A 26,872-nucleotide genomic window follows, 5' to 3' on the forward strand; every position below is an offset into this window, starting at 1 on the left:
AAGGAAATAATGAGTTTGGTCTAGGCCAGGTTAAATTTGAGGTCTCAACAGAATTTAGGCAGCCGGAAAATCTGCAGCTCAGAATAAAGAGTTGGAGATATAAATTTGGAGTCATCCGCACACAAATGGTATTTAACTCCATGGAAACAATGAAAGTGCATATGAGAAGAACAGTAAACCTAGAACAGAGACCCTGGGGGCGGGGGGAGGCGGCAGGGCTGACATTTGGATATAAGACCAACAAAGAAACTGAGAGGGATCACTTTTAGTCCATCTTCTATCCCAACTTCTTCCCTAACCAAAGATATAGACCTTTTGTATTAAACATATCTTGTGTATTTTAGAACCAGATATTTTCAATACTAAAAACAATCAGCTATAAAGTTTACAGATTCCGACAGGCATCTACAGTGAAGGTAATTTTTCACGTGCCTAGGACTGTCAGGAGAGAAGAGACTGACTGCACATCAGTGTATCTTCTGATGAGGGACATTTCCAGATAAAGGAGGCCTCTCCTTTCATGTGAGTCGTTCACAGCTGAAATACCTTCAAGAATCAGCTAGATGAGTGTGCAGCATTAAGATACCTAACAACAAATGCTGGGTCCAGGTTCTACTGGAGTGGGCCTCAGTCTCTCTTATGGGCATTCAAATTCAGTGTTTTGTAGAAAAAACAGAAGGGCCCAGTACTTGCAGTACTCTGTGAACTAGCAATCAAAACCATGTCTCCATGGGCTCATAACTACAGCACAAGGCTGCATGCTAACAAACTTTTCTTTTATTTCACATCACCAAAGTCTTCCTGCCATTAACCATTTTTCTCTACAGATGAAGTACAAATACATCGTGTTGTAAAGGAGGCACTTTTTAAACTGATTAGCTCTATGACTTTGGGTAAGTTGCCATCTGCAAAAGAGATAATGAGGACTAACCTAAAGAGTGTTTAAAAATTGTTCCAAACTCAGTGAATGTTAGGCATTCATGAAAGATGAGGAAGAAGATGTGGAGAATGATATGGAGTAAATGATGATAACCTTACATATATCATTGATACCAAAGTGCCATTAATGTCTAACATTAATGTAGAATCATGTGCCATACCAAAAAAAAAAAAAAAGGCTAAATCTTTTGTGGGCTTCTCATTTCATTGTTTTAAGTTTTTAACTACTAAATGAACAAAATATATGACAATTTAATAGTGTCTAACAAAATTTATCAAGCAGCAACTTAAAATGAAGAAGTTTAATTCTTGGTATTTGAACTACTTATGACCTTTTTTTACCAGCTCCTGAAAAAGCTGCAGCTACTTAAAGGAAGCAGATTCTGTGATCCCAGGGGATCAGAGTCACATTTATATTTAAACACGTCCTCTTGCCAAAGAAATTGCGTAGTTCTCTTCAAACAGAGATTTGGGTTTAAAAATCTTTATGTCAAACCAGGATGAGCAAGAAAAGGGTAGAAGACAGCAAAAATGTGAATTCTGTCCATGTATGCTCGTTACATTTACTCTGTGTCAAGGCCAAGGCTGGCACTCCTGATCTCTTTGTCTTCTTGATACTTGCACACTTAAGTTACTGGAGGAAGACCAGAGGGTGAAAAAACATACTCTTACTAAATGCGTACAGCCTGACTCAGGACCCCTTGTACATGAAAATACTTGGCATCTTTGGTGTCCAGAGCCTGAGGCACAGAGGTTGGAGCTGCAAAACAAGACTTTTAGGGTACCTTGACCACTAACTGGTTTGTGGCACTGTCGGATCATATATGTGCTGGTCTTCTTACCTACAAAGTGGGGGAAAAGAACCACCTACCCTATACATCTACAAGGGATATTTTTTTGTTTTTCGTTTTTTTAAACTAAACTAGTAGTGAGCTAGAGAATATGCTGTAAAACAAAAGGTATTTAAGTTATTTCCTCTGAGCTATGACTAGAACGGTGCTAAAAGAACAGTACTAGTATAATTTAAAATAAGCATTCTTGATGTTCGAAAAGAAGAGAGAAAAAAAAACTGGTCAAATCAACTCCTTTGTGCAATGTTCCAACACTCTAAATTTCAACCTTTCCTGGAACCTCAGATACATCATGTCACCATTTGGGTTATCAGTTTTTGTCATGTATAGAACAAGCAAGGGGAACAAACTGAACCTCTCAAGTTCAAGTCTTGCTATGATGTTTTTATCATTCTATTCATCTACATATGCCTGGTCAAGGTAACTAGTTAAATGCTTTAGATTAGCTTATAAAAATGAATTATTATAACTGAATTGCAATAGGCTGAGTGGAGGATGGCAAAGGGGACAAAGAACTGGGACAACTGTAACAGAATACACAATAAAAAAGAACCAAATTGTAGCATTCACACAAGTGTACTTTTACTTTCCACCATCTCAACTATATTAAAATTTGAGGGAAAATAAGAATTTTGATAATGTGGTGATTCCTCCAACAGTCTTTTCAACAGTGTATGACTTGGAATAATGATAACACATGACGTCTAAACCTTCACTTTCTTTCTAGAAGCTCTTTTTGCCCACATGCCTGTCAAAGCATAACCATATCCCTGACCTATGTGTTTCTCTAGAGTTTAAGAATACATTATTTTGTAAATGCGAACACTACAAGAAAAGCAACACCGATGTGTTGCATCACTGGTGAAAAGGTTGGCTGTGTTGGACTTCCTGCGGAATACAATGTCAGACACTATATGGTAATTTCACATTTGGAGATATACCAATTTTACTTTACACACATGCAAGGCATGATGCCAATGAACACTTTGTGCGAATTTTAAAGGTCAAAACTACAAAAAATATCCAGTCAAATCAGGTAACCAGATAGAATCTCATCTTTAGAAAAAGTTAACTTCAGTAGATCCACTTTTAAAACATTCAATTTTAAAGAAACTTTTTGGAAAGTGCTTGATTTACATTTATCTAAAAGTATTTCTACAAATACATCCACCATAATAATCTTGTCCAGAGAATCAGAAGGCCCTTTTAATGTTATGTATAAAATCTGTGATTTCATTAAACAATTGGACAGATCAACAGCAGGTAAGTTTTATTTACTACTATGATATAGTTTAATTTTCATCATTAGCCATATAATATTTCATAGTGACTCTGAGAGGGGCAGGGAATAATAACTGTATTTTTCTTCAAAAGCCAGGTGGACTGCTAAGCTGGGCCTAAGCTGCCCCCTGGAAATGTGACTGGCATTAAGGCAGAAACAGCAACAGAAGCTACTCAGGGCACAACAGTGAAGGAAAAGGAAGGATGAGCCACCAGACATTGCACAACTCATTACAAACACAATTTCTCAACTTGTTTACTATGAAATAAATATTTGCATCTATATTGAAATGGATGTAGCAATAAACCAATACACTCTTCACACTCTAACTACAAAAGCCTGAACTGAGGAGGAAATCACATATAACAGACCAAGGTGTTTATTTTATCATAGGCAGCCAAGAATTCCTCTAAAGAAGTCTTTCATTTATTCAAATACCAATTGTCAAATTAAAACTGAAAACCTAGTAAGAATGAAAGGATGCATTATTTTAATCTCTTAAGAGAATAAAAAGGATTGAGCTGAACAACAAATTTTTTTTTCTTTCACGATTCTATGTTTAATCCCATCCGACTTCCCTTTCAATAAACAAACACAACATTCAACCTAACTGTAAACCCTCTTCAGGCCCTCATTAAAGAGGCTCCTCGTGCAGGCTAAGGATTATCCTGGCCCCAAAAACAAGATGTCCTTTTTTATTCTGGGTCCAAAGAGTGTAATAATAACTAGTAATACACTTTGTCAGGGGGAAAAAAAAAAAGGCTGGTGAAGGCGACAAGAACTGACTTTCAAGTCAGCATTTTGGATTTTGTGTGTGTACGCACTCTGGCTAAAACAGGACGACAGGAAGAACTAGGGATAATCTGTCTGCATATGCGTGTGCACGCATGTTGTATGTGTACTGAATACCATAAACTGTAACTCATCTACTTATCTTTATTTCTTTAATCAGATATGTAATATACTTAGAAATCTATCTCACTTTATCTCTTCCTTTAAAACCAAAGATTTAGAAAACTAAATTGCTTTCACAATTAACAGATGCTGTTAAATTAGGAAAACATTAAAAAAGACTTAAAATTCAGTTCTGTGGTGTGATGGTAGATGATTAGGTGGCATTCTTCTCCCTTAAAGGGGGGAAAACAACTTCTCAAAGAACAAATAACTAGAGAATACAATTCCCTTCAAATTACCAATCTGTGTAAGGAAACAAACTGTACAATATTGTCAGCATAGGTAGGGAGATATAATAAATAATGGGGTAGGTGGAGCTTAGGAAAGAAAAAGAACGATAAAACAATACTCTTTTATAAATGAAAAAAGGTTACAATAGCAGTTCATTGGCATTCTTGTCTGAAAATAAAGTTAAAAAGTAAAATAAATTAAAGTTTCAATTTAAATTTTGTTCTTTAGTCATGTAGCTACATTTCAAATGCTCAGTAAGCCATGTCTATATTATGGATCCTCCCAGATCACTGAAGAAAAAGTCTATTGAACAGCACTGGCCTAGAATATTTTAAACAACTTATAGAGGTGATACTTTATATATTGGAGCAAAAACTTGTTTCACAAATCGCTGATAGAGTATTTTGAGACAAACATTTCAATTATTAACTATAAGTCAGGAATCTTGTCATGATTATCATATATAACATAAAAAAAAATACGGCTCAATAAGCCAACCACCTGTCTTTAGAAAGGAACATCTCTACCCATGTAAGAAAATAAGGGATCACCCTCCTTTTAAAGCCTTGGAGAGAAACGTATTTCATAGCCTCTCTTAGTACTCCATTTCAATATTTAATACAGCATCAAGGAATTCATTCACCCGCTGTCATTCAAATAGTAAATACTGCCATAATTTTCCACCCACTTCCAGAAAAATAAATAACATTCTGCCACCAACTCTGCCGTATATGATACAACCTATCCATTCTAAGGGGGGGGGGGGGGGGAATGCATTTCTTTACACTTTCTGAAGACCTTACTTCATGCCTACAGGAAGCATGTGCATATTCTAAACATGGGCGTAACATTTCCCTTCAATGGCTCTTGGTAAACTCCAGCATAAAGTTCAAAATCTTACCACTAAATCCTTGCCACCAGGACACAACATTCTCTCCCCCCCCCCTTTCCCACCTTCTCCCCCACCTCTTTTCCAGTCTTGGGATTTCTCTCTTACATGCTGTTTCCTCAGTTTGCAATTCTAACCTGAGGATGTGGACTTTAGATTCCATGCCTACTGCTATACAAAGCACACTCCTGCCTCCCCCATCCAACTCCCAAAACGATTCAAAATCCAGCAAGAAAAATGTATTTGCCAAAAGAAAGATTCTGACTAAAAAGATGATTAAATTTTGCAATAAAGTTAGTGAATACTTAACATCCACAAGACCCGGTTTTAACAAGGAAGGCTGGAAAATATTAATTCCTGCACATCTTTCATAAAAAAGGAACCCATCTATGTTTAATATTTTGTCACCTGTCTGGAGTGAAGTTTGCCATTTAATTTCTTGAAATCCCTTATATAATTAAGATTCAGTAGCATAAACACTAAGTGTAACTTACGCGGTTCATAATGCTTGACTGAAAACAAGAACCTACTGTGTCTTGTATCTTGTTGAAGTTGATTGTATTGACTTCACTTTCATTTATGCATATCTTATGAAACCATTAAGGCACCAAAACAACATGTGACTTTACTACAGGGAAGAGCTAAGGAGCAGAGTGACTAGTAATTCAACACTGTCTGGCATATTGTTTGATGCCATCTTTACATTACTCAAAAAGAGACTATGTTCAGAACCCCAACTGAGGGTGTAAACAAAAAGGTCCTTTATACACTGCCTGTGAGGGTGTAAAGCTGCACCTTCCTGGAGGAACTTTTAACTCTCCTTATCAAAAGGTTTACACGTTGGCTTTGCAGGCCATTGCATTTCTAAGACCAAGACTCAATAAACAAAATTAAAGTACATCTATCCAGAGCAAGAACTCCTATGCAGCCTTTAAAAATGATACAACTTTTTAGATAATGCTACAGATTATTTAGTAACAAAAATTGGATGTGTTAAGTGTAAAAAACCAATTACAAAATAATCAGTCAGTATGATACTGGATTTTCTTGTTGGTGATGATGTTACAGTATTATCTGCTCTATTTTTATATATTTCCACTGAAACAAAAAAATAAAAAAATTAATGATGACTGACCTTTAATGACAAAAGCATGCTACCTTTTGTGTTCTTTTATTCTGAATTTTCTAAAATAAATTAACGTATCTTTTGAGATACATGAAAAAGGTTATGTTAAATAATCATAATTAAGTTAGAGAAAAGGTTTGGTTCTCCTACAGAAACTAGTATATTTTCTTTTTATACATAGTAAGAGCAATGTTACTTTTTTTCTTTAGTTTGGCTGTCAGGAAACTTAAAGCCAAATTTTTAAGTTCACGTTTAATTGCTCTAAGGCAAATGCCACCTTATCTGGGTGTGCACCTGCCTCTCCTCCATCATGACCTTCGACCCTGACCTGCATTTTCTCTGACCCTTTCTCTATTGCACTGTAGATTTTCTTCTAACTAGACCCAAAATCTTTTTTATGGAGAGGATTGTGGGAGAAGGGGGAAAAGAAAGATGGAAAAAGGAAAGGGGAAAAAAGAAAAAATGATGTGGCAGCTGTGCAAACAGAACACTGTTCCATCTCTGTAATTTTCAGATTTTATTAAAGTTTAAGTTCTCACAATTGGTACTTAAGAAATATTCATATAATAAATAAAAATAACAAGTTCCCAGCTTGAAAAATGAGTATCTTTTGGGGGCCTTCTTATTCCACACAACTGCTATCTTACTAAATTTTGATCTTAGTATGTGGTTATTACAGCAGTCATCACTAGTGTTTTCGCATATTTAAAATGTCAGAACACCGAGAGACACACTCCTTAGCATGACAAAATTTGACTTGTATGCCTTTAATCTATTGCTTAGTACTCTTAGGATTTGAAATTCCTTTACAGTAAATCTGCACAAGACTGTGGCCTACAAATTGTGAACCAATGTCCTCAGCACAGCAGAAAAATGTTTATCATGGGCTGAATTTAGATGCAGATACTCAGCTCATGTGACATTTTGTTTTGGTTTGATTTGTGTCATCATTTAAAATAACAAACAAAACAAAAATCTTAAACTTCTAAAAATCGCAAGAGCTGGCAAAACTTGGCCTGTATTCCACACAGGAGTGATCAGCAGCCACCTCTTTAACTGGAACTGTGGTCTCCAGTTTACTGGAGTCTCCACCCGGCCCTCCCCACTCATTTAAGTGGCCTTTGGAAGGCAAGGTGTTTGTTTGTAACCGCTTCACCACAGCTCTAGTCTGTATGAAAGCACCCCCCAAATACAACTGTTGGTTATGTGTAATTCTTTTCAAGGAGTACAAAGGGTCTCCCACTATGAAATGCCCATGATAAAGTATCTCAGCACTCACAGGGGTAAGCCACCTGCCAAAGCCTCTTCTTTCAAGACCCTATGCTTTCTGTGCCCCCTTTGCTGTTCCCTGAATTCCAAATCACTGCATGGCTAGCCAGCAACTGCTGATAAATGCTGGATGGAGGGACAGGTGATGAATGGATGACAAATGTAATATATACTAAAATTAGTCTTAACTCATTCTAGCTACTGGTATATAAAGAATTGTTACAAAGGAAATCTGCAATATGATTGTTAAAAGTAGAGCTCTTTTTGCCCTGGCTGAGTAGCTCAGTTAGTTGGAGCATTGTCCCATACACCAAAAGGTTGCGGGTTTGATCTCCGGTCAAGGCACATACTTAGGGTGCAGATTCAATCCTTGGCAAGAATGTATATGGGAGGCAACCAATCGATGTTTCTCTCTCTCTCCTTCCCCCCTCTCAAAAATCAATAAACATACACTCCAGTGAGGACTTTTTCAAAAGCAGAGTTTTGGGGGTTTTTATATTGTATAATAGCCACTGTTATTTTTATAATGACTGCTCACACTTGTTCAAAACCTCCCTAATCTACCATTTGGCGGAAGGGGGAGCTCTCCAAGTGAAAAGTGCACGCCTCTGTTGATATACTGTGTTGGCCAAAAAGTTCATTCGATTTTTAAGTAAAACTAAAGGACAAATTTTTCATTTTCACCAATAACTTTATTGAACAACACAGTCACCATTTTGTTCTACTATCTTCTGCCATCTTTCAGGCAACTTCGTAATTTCATCTCCCAAAACTTTTTATCTTTTTGAACAAAGAACTGTTCCAGGTACCTTCTGCAGTCTTCCAGGGAACTGAAATTTTCTCCTATTAAGAGAATTTTGTAATCACCAAAATAAGTGGAAATCCAAAGATGCAATGTCTCATGAATACAGCAGGTGACTCAGGACTTCCCAACCAAGCTACAACACTTTTTACCTGGTCTTGTGTTATCGTGATGGAAGATTATGCATTTTCTGTTCACTAATTCCAGACGCTCTTCCCCAAGTGTTGCTTTCAGTTGGTCTAACTGGAAGCAGTACTTGGCATTAATCATTTGGTCTTCCAGAAGGAGCTCATAATAGAGGATTTCCTCCAGCCCCACCATACACACAACATCACCTTCTATGGATGAAGACTGGCCTCTGGTGTGGTTAGTGGTGCTTCATTTCGCTTGACCCACAATCTCATCCGTTCCACATTATTGTAAAGTATCCACTTTTCATTACCTGTCACAATTTGTTTTAAAAATGGAATGTTTTCATTATGTTTAAGTAGAGAATCGCATGCAGAAATATGGTCAAAAAGGTTTTGTTGTGGTTTTTTTTTTTGAAGTGGAACCCAAACTTCAAAGCGATTAACATAACCAAGCTGGTGCAAATGACTTTTGAGGCTTGATTTGGATATTCTGAGTATGTTGACTATCTCCCTTGTGGTATAATATTGGCTGTTCTCAATTAATGTCTCATTTGATCACTATCAATTTCAAGGTCTACCCAACCATGGACCATCATCCAGTGAGAAATCTCCAGCAAAACTTTACAAACCACTTGTGACACATTAGATCAGTCAGTCACAGCACCTACTCCATATACTGCACCAATCTTTTTTTGTGTTTCAGTTGTGTTTTTACCTTCCTTGAAACAATAAAGCAAAATATGCCAAATTGTTGGATATTTTCTTCCATCTTCAAAATTAAAATGGCTAAACAAAAATTCACCAATTTTGATAATATTTTTTAATGCACACTGATATGACAGCTGTCACAATACAACCTAACAAAATTGTTTTAAATGAAAGTGAAGACAACTAAGTGTTTACTAGAGCCATCGTACAGGGGAAACCAAACCAACTTTTTGGCCAACCCAATACAAAATGATCATAGATGATACTTGGGGCTTGATATTGAATTAAGGTTAACCACATACTAAGAAAGTTACCACTTTCCCAAGGCTCTTTCCATCTGAGTATATGAAAGAATAAGTCTCACTTTGGTGCTAACACATTTTTAAGCTCCTTTATGAGACCTGCCAGTTTAATTTCCCTTGTAAACAGAGGAGCATATGGCTCAAGCCTGAAGCCTTTATCAGGCAACAGAATCTAGACAGGATTTAATAGTAATTGTTTTTAAAGGCAAATGATACTAACTCATCAGTTCTGGTAGGGATACAAATCTTCGTTTTCTAAAAAACAACTTCTAAAAGGCATTATAAGCGGGGTACTGGACTGGCTGCAGGAGGTGGTATAGAATCACTTCATAAGTTATACAGATGTCTAATCACTATACTATGCTGTGCTCCTGAAAATAATATAATATTAAATGTGACCTGTAATTGAAAAAAATTAAAGACACTATAAAAGTTTGTGTTACATATATTTTACCACAATTAAAGGTAAACAAAAAAGCATGATATTAAGTAAATAACAGCAGAGGGTGAAGTGCCGCCATGACAACAGCACTAAGGTAATACACTAAATATTGACATTTGAGAAATAAATGGCTATGGTATGCTATTACTAGTTTGGCTCAGAGATAGAATGTGTTCAAATTTACTTTAATTCCATTGTACATTAAAACAGATGTAAAAAAATATGTAATAATGAACTGTGCATTTTTATGATAAGAAAACCTAAAATTTGAGACCTTAACACTTTATAACATTTAAATTAGCTTATAACTATAATTGACTACATATGATTTTATATATAGACTATTTATGACTATATATGGCTATAATTTATTAATCTATGCCATTACCATAAAAAGATGACTCCCTATACCAAAAAAGTCTTACCACAGTTCATAATTTGTAAGCTGCAAATGATTATATAAAATAATATTTTGTGATAAAAGTACTTCTTTACGTAAGATCCCAAGTTGGGGTAATAGTAAGTAAACCAGTAAGTGGACCAAATGTCATCAATACTACCCACTGTCAAACAGCAGCTGTGACAAGTGCTACAAAGGAGAGGTACATGTTTCTGTAAAGGCTTGTAATAGGTGTAATTTGACCTAGGCAGGGCTTCCTTGTGATGAGAGGAGTGTCAATAGCAAAACAACAGGCAGGAAAGACACAACCAGTCAGAGGACTCTGAGGCTGGGCTGGAAAGTTTGGATGCTCACTGGCACAGATAAGTTTTCCATTAAGCCAAGAACAATGGGGAGACAGCTGCAGGGCTTTACGGCAGAGTGACCCATGCTCTGAAAGTTTGCTCTGGCTATAATGTGGCAACCCACCAAAGGGGGATCAGAAAACAGGACCAAAAATTAAATCGATAACAAAGAAAATAATTGAGAAACTCCTGCACCTAGACCAAGTAACTAATGACCCAGAGAAAGGAATCTCAAATAACTGTCCAGTTTTTTTAAAATAGAAACTAAAAGACAACACTAACACTTTTAGAGGCATATGATATAAAAATTTTAGAGACTATAAACAATATAAAATTTAACACTTGGAACATGTCAAAAATGTCTTAATTTCCTGGTTAGACCTAAGGCAGCCTCCCTCCCTCCAGGGCTTTCCAGTAAAGAGCTCTTAAAGGGGTTGTCAAGGATGGATGGCTAAGTACCAAGAACTGAGGCTCTGATTACTTACCCACATTGCAACCCAAGCATTTCTTTCATGTTTTACATGATAGCCTTCTAATAGGTTTAACTGAATAAATAGTTGTGCTACTGAAACCAAGTCAGAAAACTAACATTAACCCCTTTGGCCTCAAGGACCCAGTTGAGAGATTAGAATCCTTAGTGGGAGAACAGCGCCTCAGATGACTACACCCTATGGTTCCTGTTTGGTCTAAGCTTCTAATTCTGCTCTCCTTCATGGAAGTCAGTACGCAGAAATAGTGCCCTATCTGCTTCTAATCCTCCTGAAAAATGTTCCACCTCTGGGTCACATTGGCACCCCCACCGGAATGCTAAAAGAGAGGAAGGAAAAAAAAAAAGAGGGAATAGAGGAAGGGGAAAGGAAGAGAAAGAATATACAGCAGCAAGTTGGCAAGGACCTGGAGCACAGTGGTTAGAGTGTAGATTTGCACATTCACTTTGGAAAACTGACAATGTCCACCTAAGCTCAGCAACTGTACTCCTAGAATACACATAACAGAAATGCATGCATAGGTCCATTCACCAAAAGACATGTATACAAACGCTCACGGCAGCACTATTTCTAATAGCCACAAACTGCAAACATTATCAATAGCAGAATGGATGAAGTGAGACATATTCATATGGTAAATACAGTGATGAGACTGAATCAACTATAACTACAAACAAAAACATGGATGAATCTCACATAGGTAACGGAGGGAGAAGACAGACCAAGAGAGTATACAGAGAGTTTTTCATTTACATATAATGTTCAAAAACAGACACAAAACGCAAAAGTCATGTGGAAATAATCTCAATCTTTACCTTAATACTAAAAACCCAAACTGAACTAAATATTAAGAGTCCAAAACTTTTTTAATAAACCTAGCAGAAAGCCTTAGTGACCTTGGGCTTGGCAAAGATTTCTTAGATACACGTAAAACATTAACTGCTAGAGGAAAAAAGAAATCAATGAATTGGATTTCATAATCATCTATATGATCTGTGCACTTTCTCATATATATCCCCAATTTAAAAAAATTACTAAAAACTAAATAAAAACAAAAGAAAGCATAAGAACTGAGTGAATGGGAAGACACCACTATCAGCCACTGTCATCTCATCTCACCACTCAGAAAAAAATACACACAACTCAAATGCGTCCGTCTACAGGCACACAAAGCCCGCAGGGGCAGAGTCGGGGCTGGAAAGGGGAAAACCGTTCTCAGTGACTGTCTGCCATTTGAGCTGACACGGGGGTGGGGGGTAGGGGAGTATAATGGGGAATCTTCTATCAAATTTGGCTCTCCTCCCACGACGACTTAGTTCACCACAGACACATGGAGAAAATAAAAAACACTCTGGTCCTATATCCTTTTCCACTGAGTATCCCTTACCTCCTTCTCTCTTCATCTCCCATTCTTTTATTTTTTCTCCTTCCTTTTTCCTTATTCTTTCAGGATCCTTTTTGCCTTCTGCAACCACGCATCATTATCATATGCCCTTTTCTCTTCACTTAGTTAAGAGGCTCCAAAATAAGAAAAGGAATTAAAATGCGCACACAAAAATAGCACAGGTTTTTTACATGTTTCAAATGCCCTTATACTGGGTGAGGGACAACATACAATCTATTATTTCACACCAATCCCATTTATACAGCATTGTTAAAATATAGGCCATGGCATACATATTTTTATACTTTCTTCTCTCTTTCTCCCTTCTCCTGACAAAGGTAGCTAGCAATTTGCCAATTCAAGTATGTGCTAGCTATGTGGGATGCTAATTATCTGGGCTACTATTTCTTCTTTATTCTAGTATAAGGACCCCTTTTAACGCAAAAAAAAGAAAAAAGTCACATACACACACGCACGCGCGCGCACACACGCACACACAGGAAGTGATCCTTCTAGTATCTGTTCCCTGAGAAAATGCAAACCTCAAAGGCACTTATATTTAGTTAACTTTTGACTGATTGCGGAGTTTATTAATTACAAAATAACCACTTACATTTACATTGAACAACAGCGCTTAGTGTGCACGTAGAGCCTCAGCTTCTGAGGCCCCTCATCTCACCAACTGCTCATCCCTTCCTGGAGTCAGTCTAGATGGGCCGGGAATTATGGCTCTGAGCACTCTGGGCTCACCACCTGCACATTAAAAGTTACCCAATTTTGTTCATGAGTTAACTGGAGAAGATGCAATACAGTTTGACAATAATTTTAGTACAGCAAAGTGCTTTCTGTTCACTTAGAATCTTTCTGGGATGATTTGTCTGTATTCTCCCAGCAGCCATTTCTTATATGTGTTCTCTCTCCTCACTTAAAACTGGTATCTAAAAATGTTTAATAAGTGATAACCACCTTTTTCCTAGCTATTATCGTTATTACTACTCCTCTAACTCTTCTTCCCCACAAATTTCCAAATCCCAAGAGTGCTCTAGATTGGAAAAGGCAAGAACAAAAATCTGAAAACCTAGTTTTTGCATAAAACAAACATATATGCCTTTTTTTACATTAAATTCAGTAGATAAGGAAGTAAAACTGTGTGTGGCTCTATCCCCACCACCTTTAAGATAAATGCATCCTTTCATTTAACAGGCACTCAATTAAAAAAAATACTAATAGCAATATTCACTCATAGAATCTCTCTTCAAACAGGTATGTCTTCCTCTTACCTAGCAATAAGATACAAATCTGGCATCATATTCCTAAAATTCATTCAATAATATTTTCTGTCCTTAATTTAAAAATGCATCAAGTTGACATTTTTATCTCTCTCCAAAATATAAAACCTTCAAAGAAGTAATTTTTTGTCACTCCATTGGTTTTTATCCTATGAGTCAGCCACTCTGAACAGAACAGTACTACTTCATGCCTCCCCTACAAAATGACATTTGTTGAACCTCCACTATTCTGATAAAGGTGACTATATAATTTTAACTTTCACTGTGGTATTGAGATCTATTAGAGAATATTTTCTAATCTAGCCCCCCACAAAAACCTCCAAAATTCCAGTATCCCATTACTTCAAATCATATTTGAATTTTTCAATGAAAGATAACTAAGAGTCTACGAAAATAAGTTGTTTTTTTTTGTTTTGCTTTTCCCACTTTACAGAACTGTCGGGGGGTGGGGGGATAATTAAATAAATACTAGCTGTCACAAGAAATTCCCGTTAAGGAATTTGGGTTATATATGAAAGGTAAAAAAAATTATTAGGAACATCACATCACTGTTGTTGTAAGTGCTGTTTCTCTACTTGGTTCCCTGAATATCAAAAAAACCATTCTATACTACAGACAGTGAGTGAAATCAATTGCAGCAAATGATAACTTGGTTTCTTACAACGTAGCTTTCCCGTCTTTAAAGAAGACGACTGGGTTTCTCTATCCTTCCTACCAAGAAATAGTACATGGAAATAGTGACCATCTGTAAATTCTAAGCATCTTTAAGACTCAGGTCATGGCTCAAGCAACTAATTAAAAAAACTAATCAAATACTTTAAAAATTTAGGTAACTAATGAACAAGGAATTAAAGAATGTGGTGATAACTCTACGTGACACTACAAGCTATTAAATTCCTGGCAGGATATAGTGCTACTAGGCCATAAATTTCTTTATAACTTGAATTCCTGTTTTTCAAGTTCTTCCAAACAAATTTAAAAGACAAATGATTCGACTCTCCATCATTGTATGACTTTAAAAAAGGGGGAGGCCGCGAGGGGGCCAGGGGAGACTTTTACTTTTACTATAATTACATTAATAAAACAATTTCTATGTTTGCAAAGTGCTGGCTGACCCATAAACCACATCTATCACCAATTAAGTCAGCATATCTTAATTTCCAACTATATGTGTAAGACATTTGGAATACCAAACAAAGCAAGTATAACAAACGAAACAAGCAAGCTCTGGTAACATTGTGTATAAAGTTGTTACAAGCACAACAGTTGATTTCTAAACTTTAAAATCATGGCCACATGCATCCTCCCTTTCGATCAAATATAACCACAGGAGCTTAGGTAAAAAATTAATAATAATAATAAAATAAATAATTAAATAAATATAATCAAAATATTTTATGAATTTCTCCTTATAAGAATGTATTTTAACCATCAAAACCCTCCCTCATTCCCAATTTCTCAATAATATGCGTCTATTCTACTCAACCCTCAATTTATCAATAGAGAATTCATGCTACTCAAAAAAGCCAACAGAATTATTGCTGTCATCCCGTTAAGAATGCTCTTCCTAGACCATTCACTATTTACACCATCACCCTCTCCCCTTCCCATCACCACCATTTTACTGGCAGAACATTCACAAGGCTGAAGATTATTTTCATCTCAGCAAACAGAATGCTTAAAAATGAATGCATAGCCACCAAAGAGAAGATAGAAACTACATAAAAATAAACATTAATGTACCTAAATTTTTCTCCCTTCAACCTCTAAAGAAAGCGGTACCATCATCCATATCTGTAATGCCCTGAGTTATAGCCAGGAGCCTTTCACCTAATTATACTAATAAATTGATTTAATGTCATCATTTTGTCATCAGATCGTGTCCTCCATACACTAGTGTACTTTAATTAAATCCCTTTAACCATGTTAGGTTCTTCACTTATTTTTTTTCCCACTGCTTTTCCTACATCATTCTTTACTACCAAATCATTTCTCCATCATGTTTTCCTAAATATTAAATCTATGAACAAAAAAGATAACCCTGAAAACTAACCACTAAAAAGATAAATCAACACGCCTAAATACAAAATACCAACATTATGTGCAAACTATCAGGTTATCAAGAGAAAGATAAGCATCAACTATGTGCCCAAGAACTCACAATTTAAAACATTATGTAGTATACAAAATTTTGGTAAACAGAAGTGACCACAATATTTACATACCAAAACAGGCAACTACAGCCTCATTTCTGACTTGAGATAAAAATACCTTTAGTTCTATTTATTAAGTAAATAGCCATTTTAAGGAAATATCTCCTTACTGGTATAAATCATTAGATTGACAGATAAAATAATTGCTTTAAAAATACTTGAGTCATTTTGTCCTTACCTGCAGGCATGAACCATTACTGCATGCAGTGACTGTTCCATTTCCTAGCACAGACTTGAAGAAGCATCATATCTCTCTTTCAGAATGTGACTAATCTGTGGGTTTGCAATTCCTAAGCTATTTACAAATGACACTCCCTTTCCACATAAGAAAATATTTATTACAACCAAAAGTCAAGTATTTTTACCTAGATCTTACAAATAGTGTTGGTAATTTTGTGTAGCAACAACGTCAAAATATAGAAAGAAAATCTAATACTAGCATTTCCTTTAAAGAAGCAAGAGTTGTTTGTTTTTTAGCCAAGTAAATTATATTTTAAAGCCTTCAACAGCTGTCATACATCAGCCAGCAGTCTGCTGTGTTATGGTGTGCATGCTGCAGCTGATTAGGCTTCACTATTTTTTTTAAATCAATTACCCTTTGTAAAAGGAGAACAGCTTGCCCAAATACACATCTTCAATACAGCACAATGACCAGCATGCAGTACAATACGTTATATAGCAAACTTGACAAGAAAAGAAAAAAGTCCTGGTTTGTTTCTTAGCAGTGCTACACCATTAATTGTTCATGCAAGAGATGTAGCTGTACCTTTCTGAAGAGGACGACTTCTCAGAGTTAACTGACATCAGCAGCTCAATCTTCTGCTTGATTTCTGGAAAAATCAGAAAATATTCACAACCAAGATTGCCTGCCCTTGCTGTCAAGCCTTATATCAAGAGCTTTTTCTTCTCTAATCCCTTTTGTTCAAAATGAGGCCACAAGATTCGCAGTAGTTCTGTTAGGACTAGGATTCAATGGTGCTATAAAGGGAAAAAGCTCCAGAGGCATCAGGCCTCGCTAAACTATGCACATGACTGTTTATGAAAGCAGGAAGTACCATTTCTTTTAAGCAGAGGGGTGGTTTTTTTTTTTTTTAAGGTAGAACTAGCCTGGCTCTACATGAAGATTTTAAATGCAGCAAATTAAAATACAAATAGGAATTGCTAACAACTAGATTCAACATACTAGATAATTTGAGACTCCTGGGCAATAAAGTTACAGGCGGTAATGAACAGATACGCAACCCTTGGTTACTTCTGTTTCACCAGCCCTGAAAAATATGGCTCAGTGAATCATTTTTGTTACTTAAGAATGAAATAGTAAACCAGAACCCCAATTTATAGATAAAAATTTAACCTTTGTTATAATTTCCTGACTGTCTTTAATTAAAGATATACTTATTATCTATTCCCTAACTCTTTCAGAAAAAGACTTGTATTTTACACCTTAATTTTCCCCTCCTCCTTCGCATAGAGCACAAGTGAACAGCAACACCCAGTTACCTAGCACATAATCTACTTCTCCTTTTAGTAGAGAACTGACAATGCCACCTCAAACAGAAATGTATGCGCCAATTCAATTTAATTAAAAGATATTGTCTGGTACTGATTTGGAAAAAAGATAATAGACAAAAAGGGAAGAAGAAGTAAAAAATAACAGGGAGGGGGGGAAAAGAGAAGGAAAATAATGATTAACCTAAGGCACATAATTTTACATGAATAAAACTGGCATGATCTTACTAGCCAGACTATTTCAATGTAAATCTGTTTTCCTTTTTGTAAATGGGTTTTCCTATTCATAATTAAAAGCTCACATACCAAAAATAAAAGTATATTTTAATAATTTGGGTTTTTTTAAGGGTAAAACAAATTTTAATTTTCATTTGTCTTGAATTGAAATATAAAGGGATATAAGAAAATGTGATGGAAAAAAGGAATAAAAATTAGTTGCATAAAATACAATGGTTCTGCAAAGGAATATCCTCTTCATGCGGTTTGCATAAGGATTTTTCCAAATTGCTTAAGCTTACAACTTCATCCAATGGGCATGATAAAACTGGTATGAATACCCAGAAAATAGAATCTACCACAGAGAACCAGAGAATCTACCAGGTTATAGCGAAACCCACTAACCACTGGGGAGAGCACATAGCACTGCGGTAAACTGAGCTGATGATGATGAAACTTACCTTGAGGATTCTTACATGTATTACAAAGCCTGGCTCCTACTACCATAGTGAATGCTCAGGAATGCCCCCCTGCCAGATTAAAAAGAGCCCAGTGTTTATACAGATGACTCAGGCTCTGCCGCCAAATAGCCTTGGATTCAAAAGCAGGCACGTCCATCATTTTTGATTGCCATATGACCTTGAAGATATTATCCAACCTCTCTGAGCCTCTATTTCCTTTCCTATAAAATGGGAATAATACTGGGTTGGCAAAAAAGTTCATTTAGCTTTTTCTGTACAATGGCTCTAGTAGTGTTTAGTGATCTTTAACTTCATTCAAAACAATTTTGTTAGATTGTATCATGATAGGTGTCATATTAGTGTGCAGTTAAAAAAGAAACATCAAAATTGGTGAATTTTTGTGCAGCTATTTTAATATTGAAGATGGAAGAAAATACGTGACATTTTGGGCACATTATGCTTTATTATTTCAATAAAGGTAAAAACACAGCTGAAATGCAAAAAAACCAAAAAAACAAACAAAAAAAAACGGTATGTGCAATGTATGGAGGAGGTGCTGTGGCTGATCGACCCTGTCAAAAGTGGTCTGTGAAGTTTCTTGGTTGACATTTTGGCCAAAGAGTTCTTTGCTGTGGGGCTGTCTTATGCACTGGGAGATGTTTAGTAGCACCCCTGTCCTCTAGCTACTAGAAGCCAATAGCAGGGGACAGCCAACATACTCAAAATGTCCAAATCAATTAAGATACTGGTGAAAATGAAAAATTTGTCTTTTATGTTACGTAAAAAATAACATATGGACTTTTTGGCCAACCCAGTAATTCCTATGTGAAGAGCTGTTGTGAATGTTTAATGAAATAACCCATGAAAGTCGTGTCATCTCATGCTTGGCACGTAAGCCCTCTCTGCCTACTGCTGGGTAGCAAGCGCCTAGCAAAGGACAGTAATCTTAAGTAGTTATTCCTGAATGAGTTAACGAGGAATACTAGGTCTGTACCATTTTAAATAGCTTTTCCATAGTTTTAATCCACCCTCTCCCTCTACTAGTGGCCTCAACATGTACCTTTTTATCAACAGAGTGTTATAAAAGTGAAAATTTATCTTTAACCCATGTCTCAATCTCCCCATGTAGAGAATTATTCCCAGTTAATCAGCCACCTGCTTCAGAAGTGAGGCTACACTTGAATCTGTCTTCATCGTGGCAATTTTTCATTCCAAAAAAATAAAAGTTCGCAATTCAGTGTATCTATATAAAAGCTGTGCACTGAAACTGAAAGACCCCAAGATTAAACTAAACAGCTCTAATGAAATTTATACCCATCTTATAACATCAGAAAGAAAAGTTAAAGCTCTAAACTATCTTCTGCCCAGTGACTCTGGAATCTCCAAACCTAATAGTTTCAAACAATACATGAAAAGGTTTCTAACGTCATTTTCACATTTTCTTCAAACCTTCAGATTTGTTTACAACTCTATAAGGACTGAAAGGTCCAAGAATGTTCACAAATACTATGCTAATATCATATCCTTTGAGCCCTGCGTTCCATCTATGCTACTATCTACTCAATACCTTATCAACACCATCCATGGGTCTGACTACTCCCTATAGCATGGAAGAACTCCAAAAGCCAAGTCACTGAGTTTTCACTCCACCACAATACCTGCCATAACCCTCAGGGGCTTGGAGGCTCATGCTGATATGACTTCCGAAAACTCTTGGCTAAGGACCCTGGCCTCCTCAATAATCTCCTCAAAGTCTCTTGAATCTCTGATCATTTGAGTCATCTAGTCCCATGACCACACTTTGTATACTGCAAATATTTCCCCCAAATTAGCTGGTTGTTTTTCTACTTCATTCACAGTATCTGGGACCCTATACTTTATTTTTCTTCAATTAAGTCCACTGATCTTTTCTTTTATGAATTGCACCTTCCTGATAAACTTAAGACTTTACCACACCAAAATTTTTTGATTGCCATCCTATTATCCTCTAATATGATTTATAATTTTATTTTGAATGTAAATCTTGGACTCTTCTAGAATTTATTTTGATCTATGAATTGATGAAGACTTCCAGCATGCTTTTAAAGGTCACATTTTCAAACCTTACACCCTCACTCATTACCAATTACTCTTCTCCACTACTCCTCAGGTTCTTCCAAAGCAGTAGTATTTACAACCTTGTAAATGTATATTTATTCAAACATCCACTGTCTCCATTTATACATTCAGGCTAGTGAGTACAAAAAAGGCCAAAATTCCTTATTTCACAACGAAAATACACAAATGGTAATATGAATAAACATATCTAAAAGCATGGTTAACTTGGTTTTTTTAGTCATAATCTTGTGTTAGTTTCTAAGTGGAGTTATAGAACAACATGAGGTTTTTTTAAATACTTTTATATTTTTATGATTCTCCTCCTAACTCTGGGTCCTTTGCTTGGGTCATCTCTTTTTATCCAGACCTTCAAATGTTGGGGATACTTGCATGACCATCTTTTGACTCACTGACTCTTCTATTTACACCCTTAACATTCACAACCATAAGGGCACGGATGATAACCAAATCTGAATTTCTAGCCCAGTCATCCCCTCTTCACCCCAGAACGATATATAATGGAACAATAACTCCATTAGACGTTTTCACCTACATGGTCCCTACATGCCTCAAACACAATGTCTAAAGCTGACCTCACAACTTCTAAATCTAATGTCTCCTTTTATTGTCTCTATCTCAGGGAAGAGCAGCATCATTGCCCCTCTAAGCAGAAATTTTTGAGGGGCCCTAGACTAATACTCCTGTCTCATTTGGGATGTCATTACCACCATTCTTCTTTTTATTATATTTTATGGTCTGGAACTGCTGAGCTCTACTCTGTGACTTCCCAAAACACGCCCTGTTTTCTCACACCACCAAGCCTTTTCTTACCCAGTTTGCTCTCCCTGGAATGCCACTACCCAGTCTGTGTCCTTTGCACACACAACTTAATTTTCTAATCTCAGTCCAATCGCTACCTCCTCTCTGACACCTTCCCAGACACAACACAGTTCTCTGCCTCTGTCCCTCTATATACCATACACACTTGCATTACAGAATTACTAAAATGTGTACATTACTTGTTTGACTCCACTGAAACCACAGCTTCCTAAAGAATGGGGAACTGAACTTGCACCTTAGTTCATGCTTATTTGTTGATACTTTCATGGTCCCCTTAATCTTAGCCTATTTTAGTTTAGCTAGTGTTAAAGTTACAACCTAGCTAACTTAGTTTCCTTAAATATACATTTCCAGATATAGTTAATCAGCAATTCAAACAACTGCAGAGCTAGAAAGATATGTGTCATCACCTACATGAACCACATGAATTTAAAAAGAAGACATTTGAAGAGGAAAAAAAAATTGATGGCAACTAACATTATCTTTTCCAAAAGATTACTGTCTCTGAGACCTACAGCTAAATCTCCAAGGACCTAGCAACCCAAGCAGAACATTTCAGCCTTCTTTTAAATCAGTTTCTTAAATGCCATTTTCTCCAAACAATGAAAATTATCACTATTAGTTGGCTTTACTAATTAAAATAACTGGCTGGTATATAACATCGTACCCTTGTTATTCATCACCTTATACACCAAGAAAGAAAAACCAATTCACGGTATTTCCCCAGTAATTCTCTTCTATTCCATCTACAGACCTTCATGATACCCTTTTATTCTCAATATACTCACTTTAAAAGATACTCAAATTCCCTGTAAACATGAGTAATTTAACTCTTCAGTTATGGCTTACTACCTCTTTCATTTTCCACTCAGTCACATCAGTTTGAAGAATCCTGGAACACTTAGAGCTATGACTCCAGACCTGAGCCAACCCATAAGAACCCTTACCGGGAAAAGCAGTTGCCAGTAACTACTATCAAAACCGGTCCAGTAAAGAAGGTGCTTCCAAGACTCAGACAGCCTAGAAGAAAAACTGGGCCACAATAGCGGCGTAAGACTAACACAGAGATGCCAGGAAGATGACATGCTCCCATGTCCTTTAGATCACAAAACAACAAGCATAAGTTCAAATAGTACCCTTACTTTCATAACATGGAAATTAAATAAGATAGTAATTGGACAAATAGTTCTACCTAAACTCTTAGACTTACATCCTTTTGCCATGAATGTTATCCCAACAGATTTACTAAACTTCATGTCATTTGTCATATTCATTACATGATTATACACAAATCTGATTTTTATTTTGGGTATATATAAGGAAGTTTATTTATTTGTTTGTTTGTTTGTTTGTTTAATAGAGAGGGGAGGGGGGAAAGCAAAAGAGAGGGAGAAACATAACTGTGAGAGAGAAACATCTATCAGTTCCCTCTCGTACACATACCCACTGGGGACTGAACCTGCAACCCAAGCACGTGCCCCGACTGGGAATCAAGCCAGTGACCTTTTGGTTCACGGAACTACTCTCCACCCAAGTGAGCCACACCAGCCAAGGCTAAGGAGGACTTTTTAAAAATAACTGCCTATGTATTAATATATTTGGAGCCATTTCAGGCTACAAGAAACAGGTATGTATATGTTCAGGTTACCTCAAATTATAGGATAATACTGCAAAAATAGAAAAATGCCTAAGAACCAGAATCTTGTTCAGAAGAAAGGGCAGCTCTTGAACCTCAGTTTATGTTACCAAGTGCTCAGCGGGACCGTTCTCACCTTAACGCTTCATTATTCTGGCAGATCAACTGCTCTCTGATCCTTTTCACCCATCACCACCTACTAACCTCCTCTCCTCTCTATTTCACACGTTCAGGTTCTGCTGCCTCAGGATGCACACATACTTAGGGCCTTCTCTCTTGGAGTCTCCAATTTAAAGTTAAGTCTCCAACTGAGGAATATTTTTAAGGGGCTCACATTTAAATGCAAAACAGGGCCTGCCTGACAGTTCTCCAGCTCAGATGACAATCCCTTATATTACCATCTGAGACCAAGCAGTATGGAGGTTATGGGTCAAATTCAAGAAACTGACACATAAGAGACCCTCTAGAAGGGGTCAGGGGTAAAAGCAAGCTCTCTGAAACATCTAGAATATCAACACCCGGAAGATCAGTCTAGCCTAATAAGGAATTCTTGTTATGCCAGCATTCATTATTCAAGTCTTCTCTATTATGAGAACACAAAGAAAAGAAAAAATTGTGCAAACAAGAATAATCATTAGTGAACAAATAACTGTCCCTGATTATCACCAGGCTCTATCCACCCACCCCTCCTCATCAAATGCCTTCTCTGTCAGTCTCTCACTGATGGTCATACAGTCCGACAACTCGAACAAAACGCAAACACAGAGCCAAGTGAAAACAAAAATTCTGCAACAAAAGATGTAATAGCTGACAAAGCTGATGGACGATACTTAAGAAAAGTTAAAATCCCAAGTAAACCCACTGACAAATGAGGACAAAGGAGGAGTTAGGAAGGTTAGTAACTGATAAGAAAAATTAATAAGGACAGTAATGTGCTAACTGTCTTAAGAGTGATAATTAGTCAATTATAAAGACTAACAGGAGTAAAAAAAATTTAACTCTTAAATAGTCTGCAAAAATATCCTTCATTATAACTTTATTATTACTTAAAAGCTAACCAATCATATTATATAAAACTTAGTATGAAAAATGTATGCCAACAGTAATCAAGACAATATATTCTTTGTTCATTCTAAAACTCAGTACATATTTTTCAGTTACAACTTAAGCTAAACTTACTTTCAGATTTTAATTTTGTATTTACAAACAAAAACTTCAATTTCACCCCTCTTCCTTAAAAGTAGTCTTTCCCAGTATCAAATTATCTCCTGCCATAATTCCTAAACAGAATTACTTACACTCCTGAATGTGGTGCGGGGCCAGGACACCACAAAGTTCACTCCAAACTCTACGCTGAGGAAGAGGTGGGGGTGGGGGAAACTGAAGGAGGAGGAGGTAATCTCAAACTGGTTACGTTTCTGGTCTAGAGATTTCAACGTAGCTGCTGCTGCCACTTTTCAGAAACGTCATATATGAGGAAACGTTTTTCCTTCTGTCACCTTCGAAACTATTATTCTGAGTGCAATGTATAATCCACCAAGAAATAGGATTTTTTTTTAAAGATTTGTTATTGATTTCCAAATTCGAGCAAGAAAAGTGGGTCAATACCCTCAAACTGGGATTCCCATCCTCATCCACCCCATGGAAGCCAGCAAGCAAGAAGGCAGAGAAAAGGAGAGACAGTTGCTTGGGTTCAAGACCCCAGATCACCCATCCTAACACCATATGGAGAACGATAAAACTTCACAGTTCAGCATACAGTATGTTCCCATTGCTTTGTTATTTTGATGTTGAAAAATTTCAGGAACTAAATACAAAAATGCATTTAAGTATGAAAATATGAAATCTTATATAAATTCCTAATTTTATTAGCCTCGCATCTCTGCCCTCTATTAGCAATGAAATGCAATGAAACTAATCCCTGAGCTCTGTCTACAGGTTTCTCACCACAGCAGAGCATCATTAATAGTTAATCCAGCCACTGCACAGAACAAAGGCCCTCCTACCCTGACTGTCAGGAAGGCAGGAGTAACCCAAGGTCTTAGATAAGTGAGCTGCTGTTACACTCAGAGTGAGATCCAATGCTCTGTTCATCCTGAGGCCAAGCTGTTAAAGCTATCTCTGTTTTACACTGTTTAACAAAATAAATATCACTTGCATATTTTCTGAAACAATATATGAATTTTAGAAACTACATCACAATTCTAACTTAAAGATAATTTTTCATAAAAGATACTAATATACAACTGAAATACTTGGTTCTCTAATACTGTGACTTAAATTTCATAAATTAAGAGATTTTAATTTCACTTATACTTTTGTCATATAAAAGACTGTGAGTTCAGCAATGCAATGAATGCCTGCTTACCAACTCCTCTAGTAAAGCCAAGGCCCACAACCCAACCATCTTAAAAAGAGACTTAAGTATGTTAAAAGGTGGCAAAATTATTGTACAAGGCTATTTACAAGTACAAGAAAACAATCCATATCAAAATATGTGGGTATAAGAAGGAACTAGTGTACCTAACTCCAAATCCATATTAATTTTCAAATTTAAGAACAGAAATTAATGTGATACAGTCCAATTTTTCCCCCCTTCTTCATTCCCTCAGTACCAACAGGCCCTAAGCTAGGTGATACCTGAGTGGGGGGGAGCTACTGTGTGCGTGACAAAAACACGTAAGACAAAATGCTTTCCCTCAGAGAGCTCACAGCCCGGTATTTAAAACATTTAGCTTGAATCAAACCCTTTGAATGAGTTCATTTAATCGTCATAACAACTGAAGAAACTAGGTATTTAATTTCCACTTTAAATGTGTATAAACTGAACCTTTGAAAATTTAAGAAATTTGCTAGAGATTGCAGAGCTATTAGGTGGCTGAGCCAGGACGAGCACCCAGGCGGTCTAGCTTCCAAAGCCTCGCTCCACAGCAGTGCTGCAGGGCCTGCGAGGAAGAAGGGACCAGTCCGTATGGAGAAAGGGAGGAGTCGGAGAAAGCATTTTGGCTTGGTTACAAAGGTTAGGAGGACTTTGCCAAGTGAAGAAATGCCCACTGTCAACCAGAAAATGGCATAAACTACAGTGGGCCATCCAAATTGTTGTGGTGACTGGTGAGAGTAAGGTAGGTACCAACAGGAAATGGAGCCAGAGATACTGGCAGGGGCCTGTCCCCAGAGCATCTTCATGCCATGCAAGTAAGTCCTGGTTTTACACAGAGCAGATATATAACAAACTACACAGTCAAAGCTAAAATAAGAGATTCAGCAGGAGAATGCAATTTAGAATTTTTAAAATGTTAGGTCATGCTGAGGATAAAATATTAAACTTCATGGAATTATTTATAAGGCTCATCAAGTCTCCACGATTCATTTTGCGTCTGTGCACCCACATAAGTATTCCCTCAGGAAGTTTGCCAATTATCACTTCTCTTATTTATAAATCCTAAAATTCTCACCTCAAGCATCAGTCATCCCCAAGTTCCATAAAAATCTCTAATAGCGGCATGCAATAGTAAAGTCTCCTTTCAAGGCTTTGTTGCTTTACAAAATGTTATCAAATACCACAATCACTTTGGCAAAACAGACCGAGGTTACCTTATTCTTGTATTGCTGTCTGTGAGACTTCCCACTAATTATACAAACATGAAATCTGAACTGGTTCTCCATTTCAATATGCAACAATAAAAATAATAATATGCAAAAATCAACATACAGATCCTTAAACATATCAAGAACACCAAAAACATCTTAGCTGTCTTTGTATATCCAAGTGACCTTGAACCAGTATTCCAGAGTATAAATTCTCTTTCCACATCAACTTTAGCCATGTATTGAGCTGCTTGCTGGTTTCTGGTCACTTAGAAATATTTTAAACATGAAATAATGCCTAAGTATTAAGACATTGGGAATTATAATAATTCTATTTGTAATAAATAGAAACAACTAACATTTCATACCAATTACAATGTGTCGGGTACTCTTCTACTTGCTTTATATATAATGACTCTCCTAATATTCCCATGTCCCTGTGAGATAAATATTATCACTATCCACATTTCCAGATAGGAAA

General features: G+C 36.6%; 1 protein-coding gene across 4 annotated transcripts in view; it reads right to left on the bottom strand.

Annotated features, from left to right (window-relative positions):
- SRPK2 (SRSF protein kinase 2) overlaps positions 1 to 26,872 on the bottom strand; it is a 223,180-nt gene that overhangs the window by 115,902 nt on the left and 80,406 nt on the right. Inside the window, exon 3 of one of the 4 annotated variants that reach the window (XM_054564086.1) lies at positions 16,811 to 16,874. The exons of 2 other annotated variants lie outside the window; for them this stretch is intronic. In XM_054564086.1, the coding sequence (XP_054420061.1) occupies positions 16,811 to 16,848 (38 nt within the window). In that variant the 5' untranslated portion in view covers positions 16,849 to 16,874. Of the gene's footprint in view, positions 1 to 16,810; positions 17,052 to 26,872 lie in introns of those variants that run through there. One more of the 4 variants, XM_054564085.1, reaches the window with a different exon arrangement.

This window comes from Pteronotus mesoamericanus, unplaced genomic scaffold, assembly GCF_021234165.1.
Source record: "Pteronotus mesoamericanus isolate MK-2021 breed Mesoamerican mustached bat unplaced genomic scaffold, CSHL_Meso_final scaffold_85, whole genome shotgun sequence".
NCBI lineage: Eukaryota > Metazoa > Chordata > Mammalia > Chiroptera > Mormoopidae > Pteronotus > Pteronotus mesoamericanus.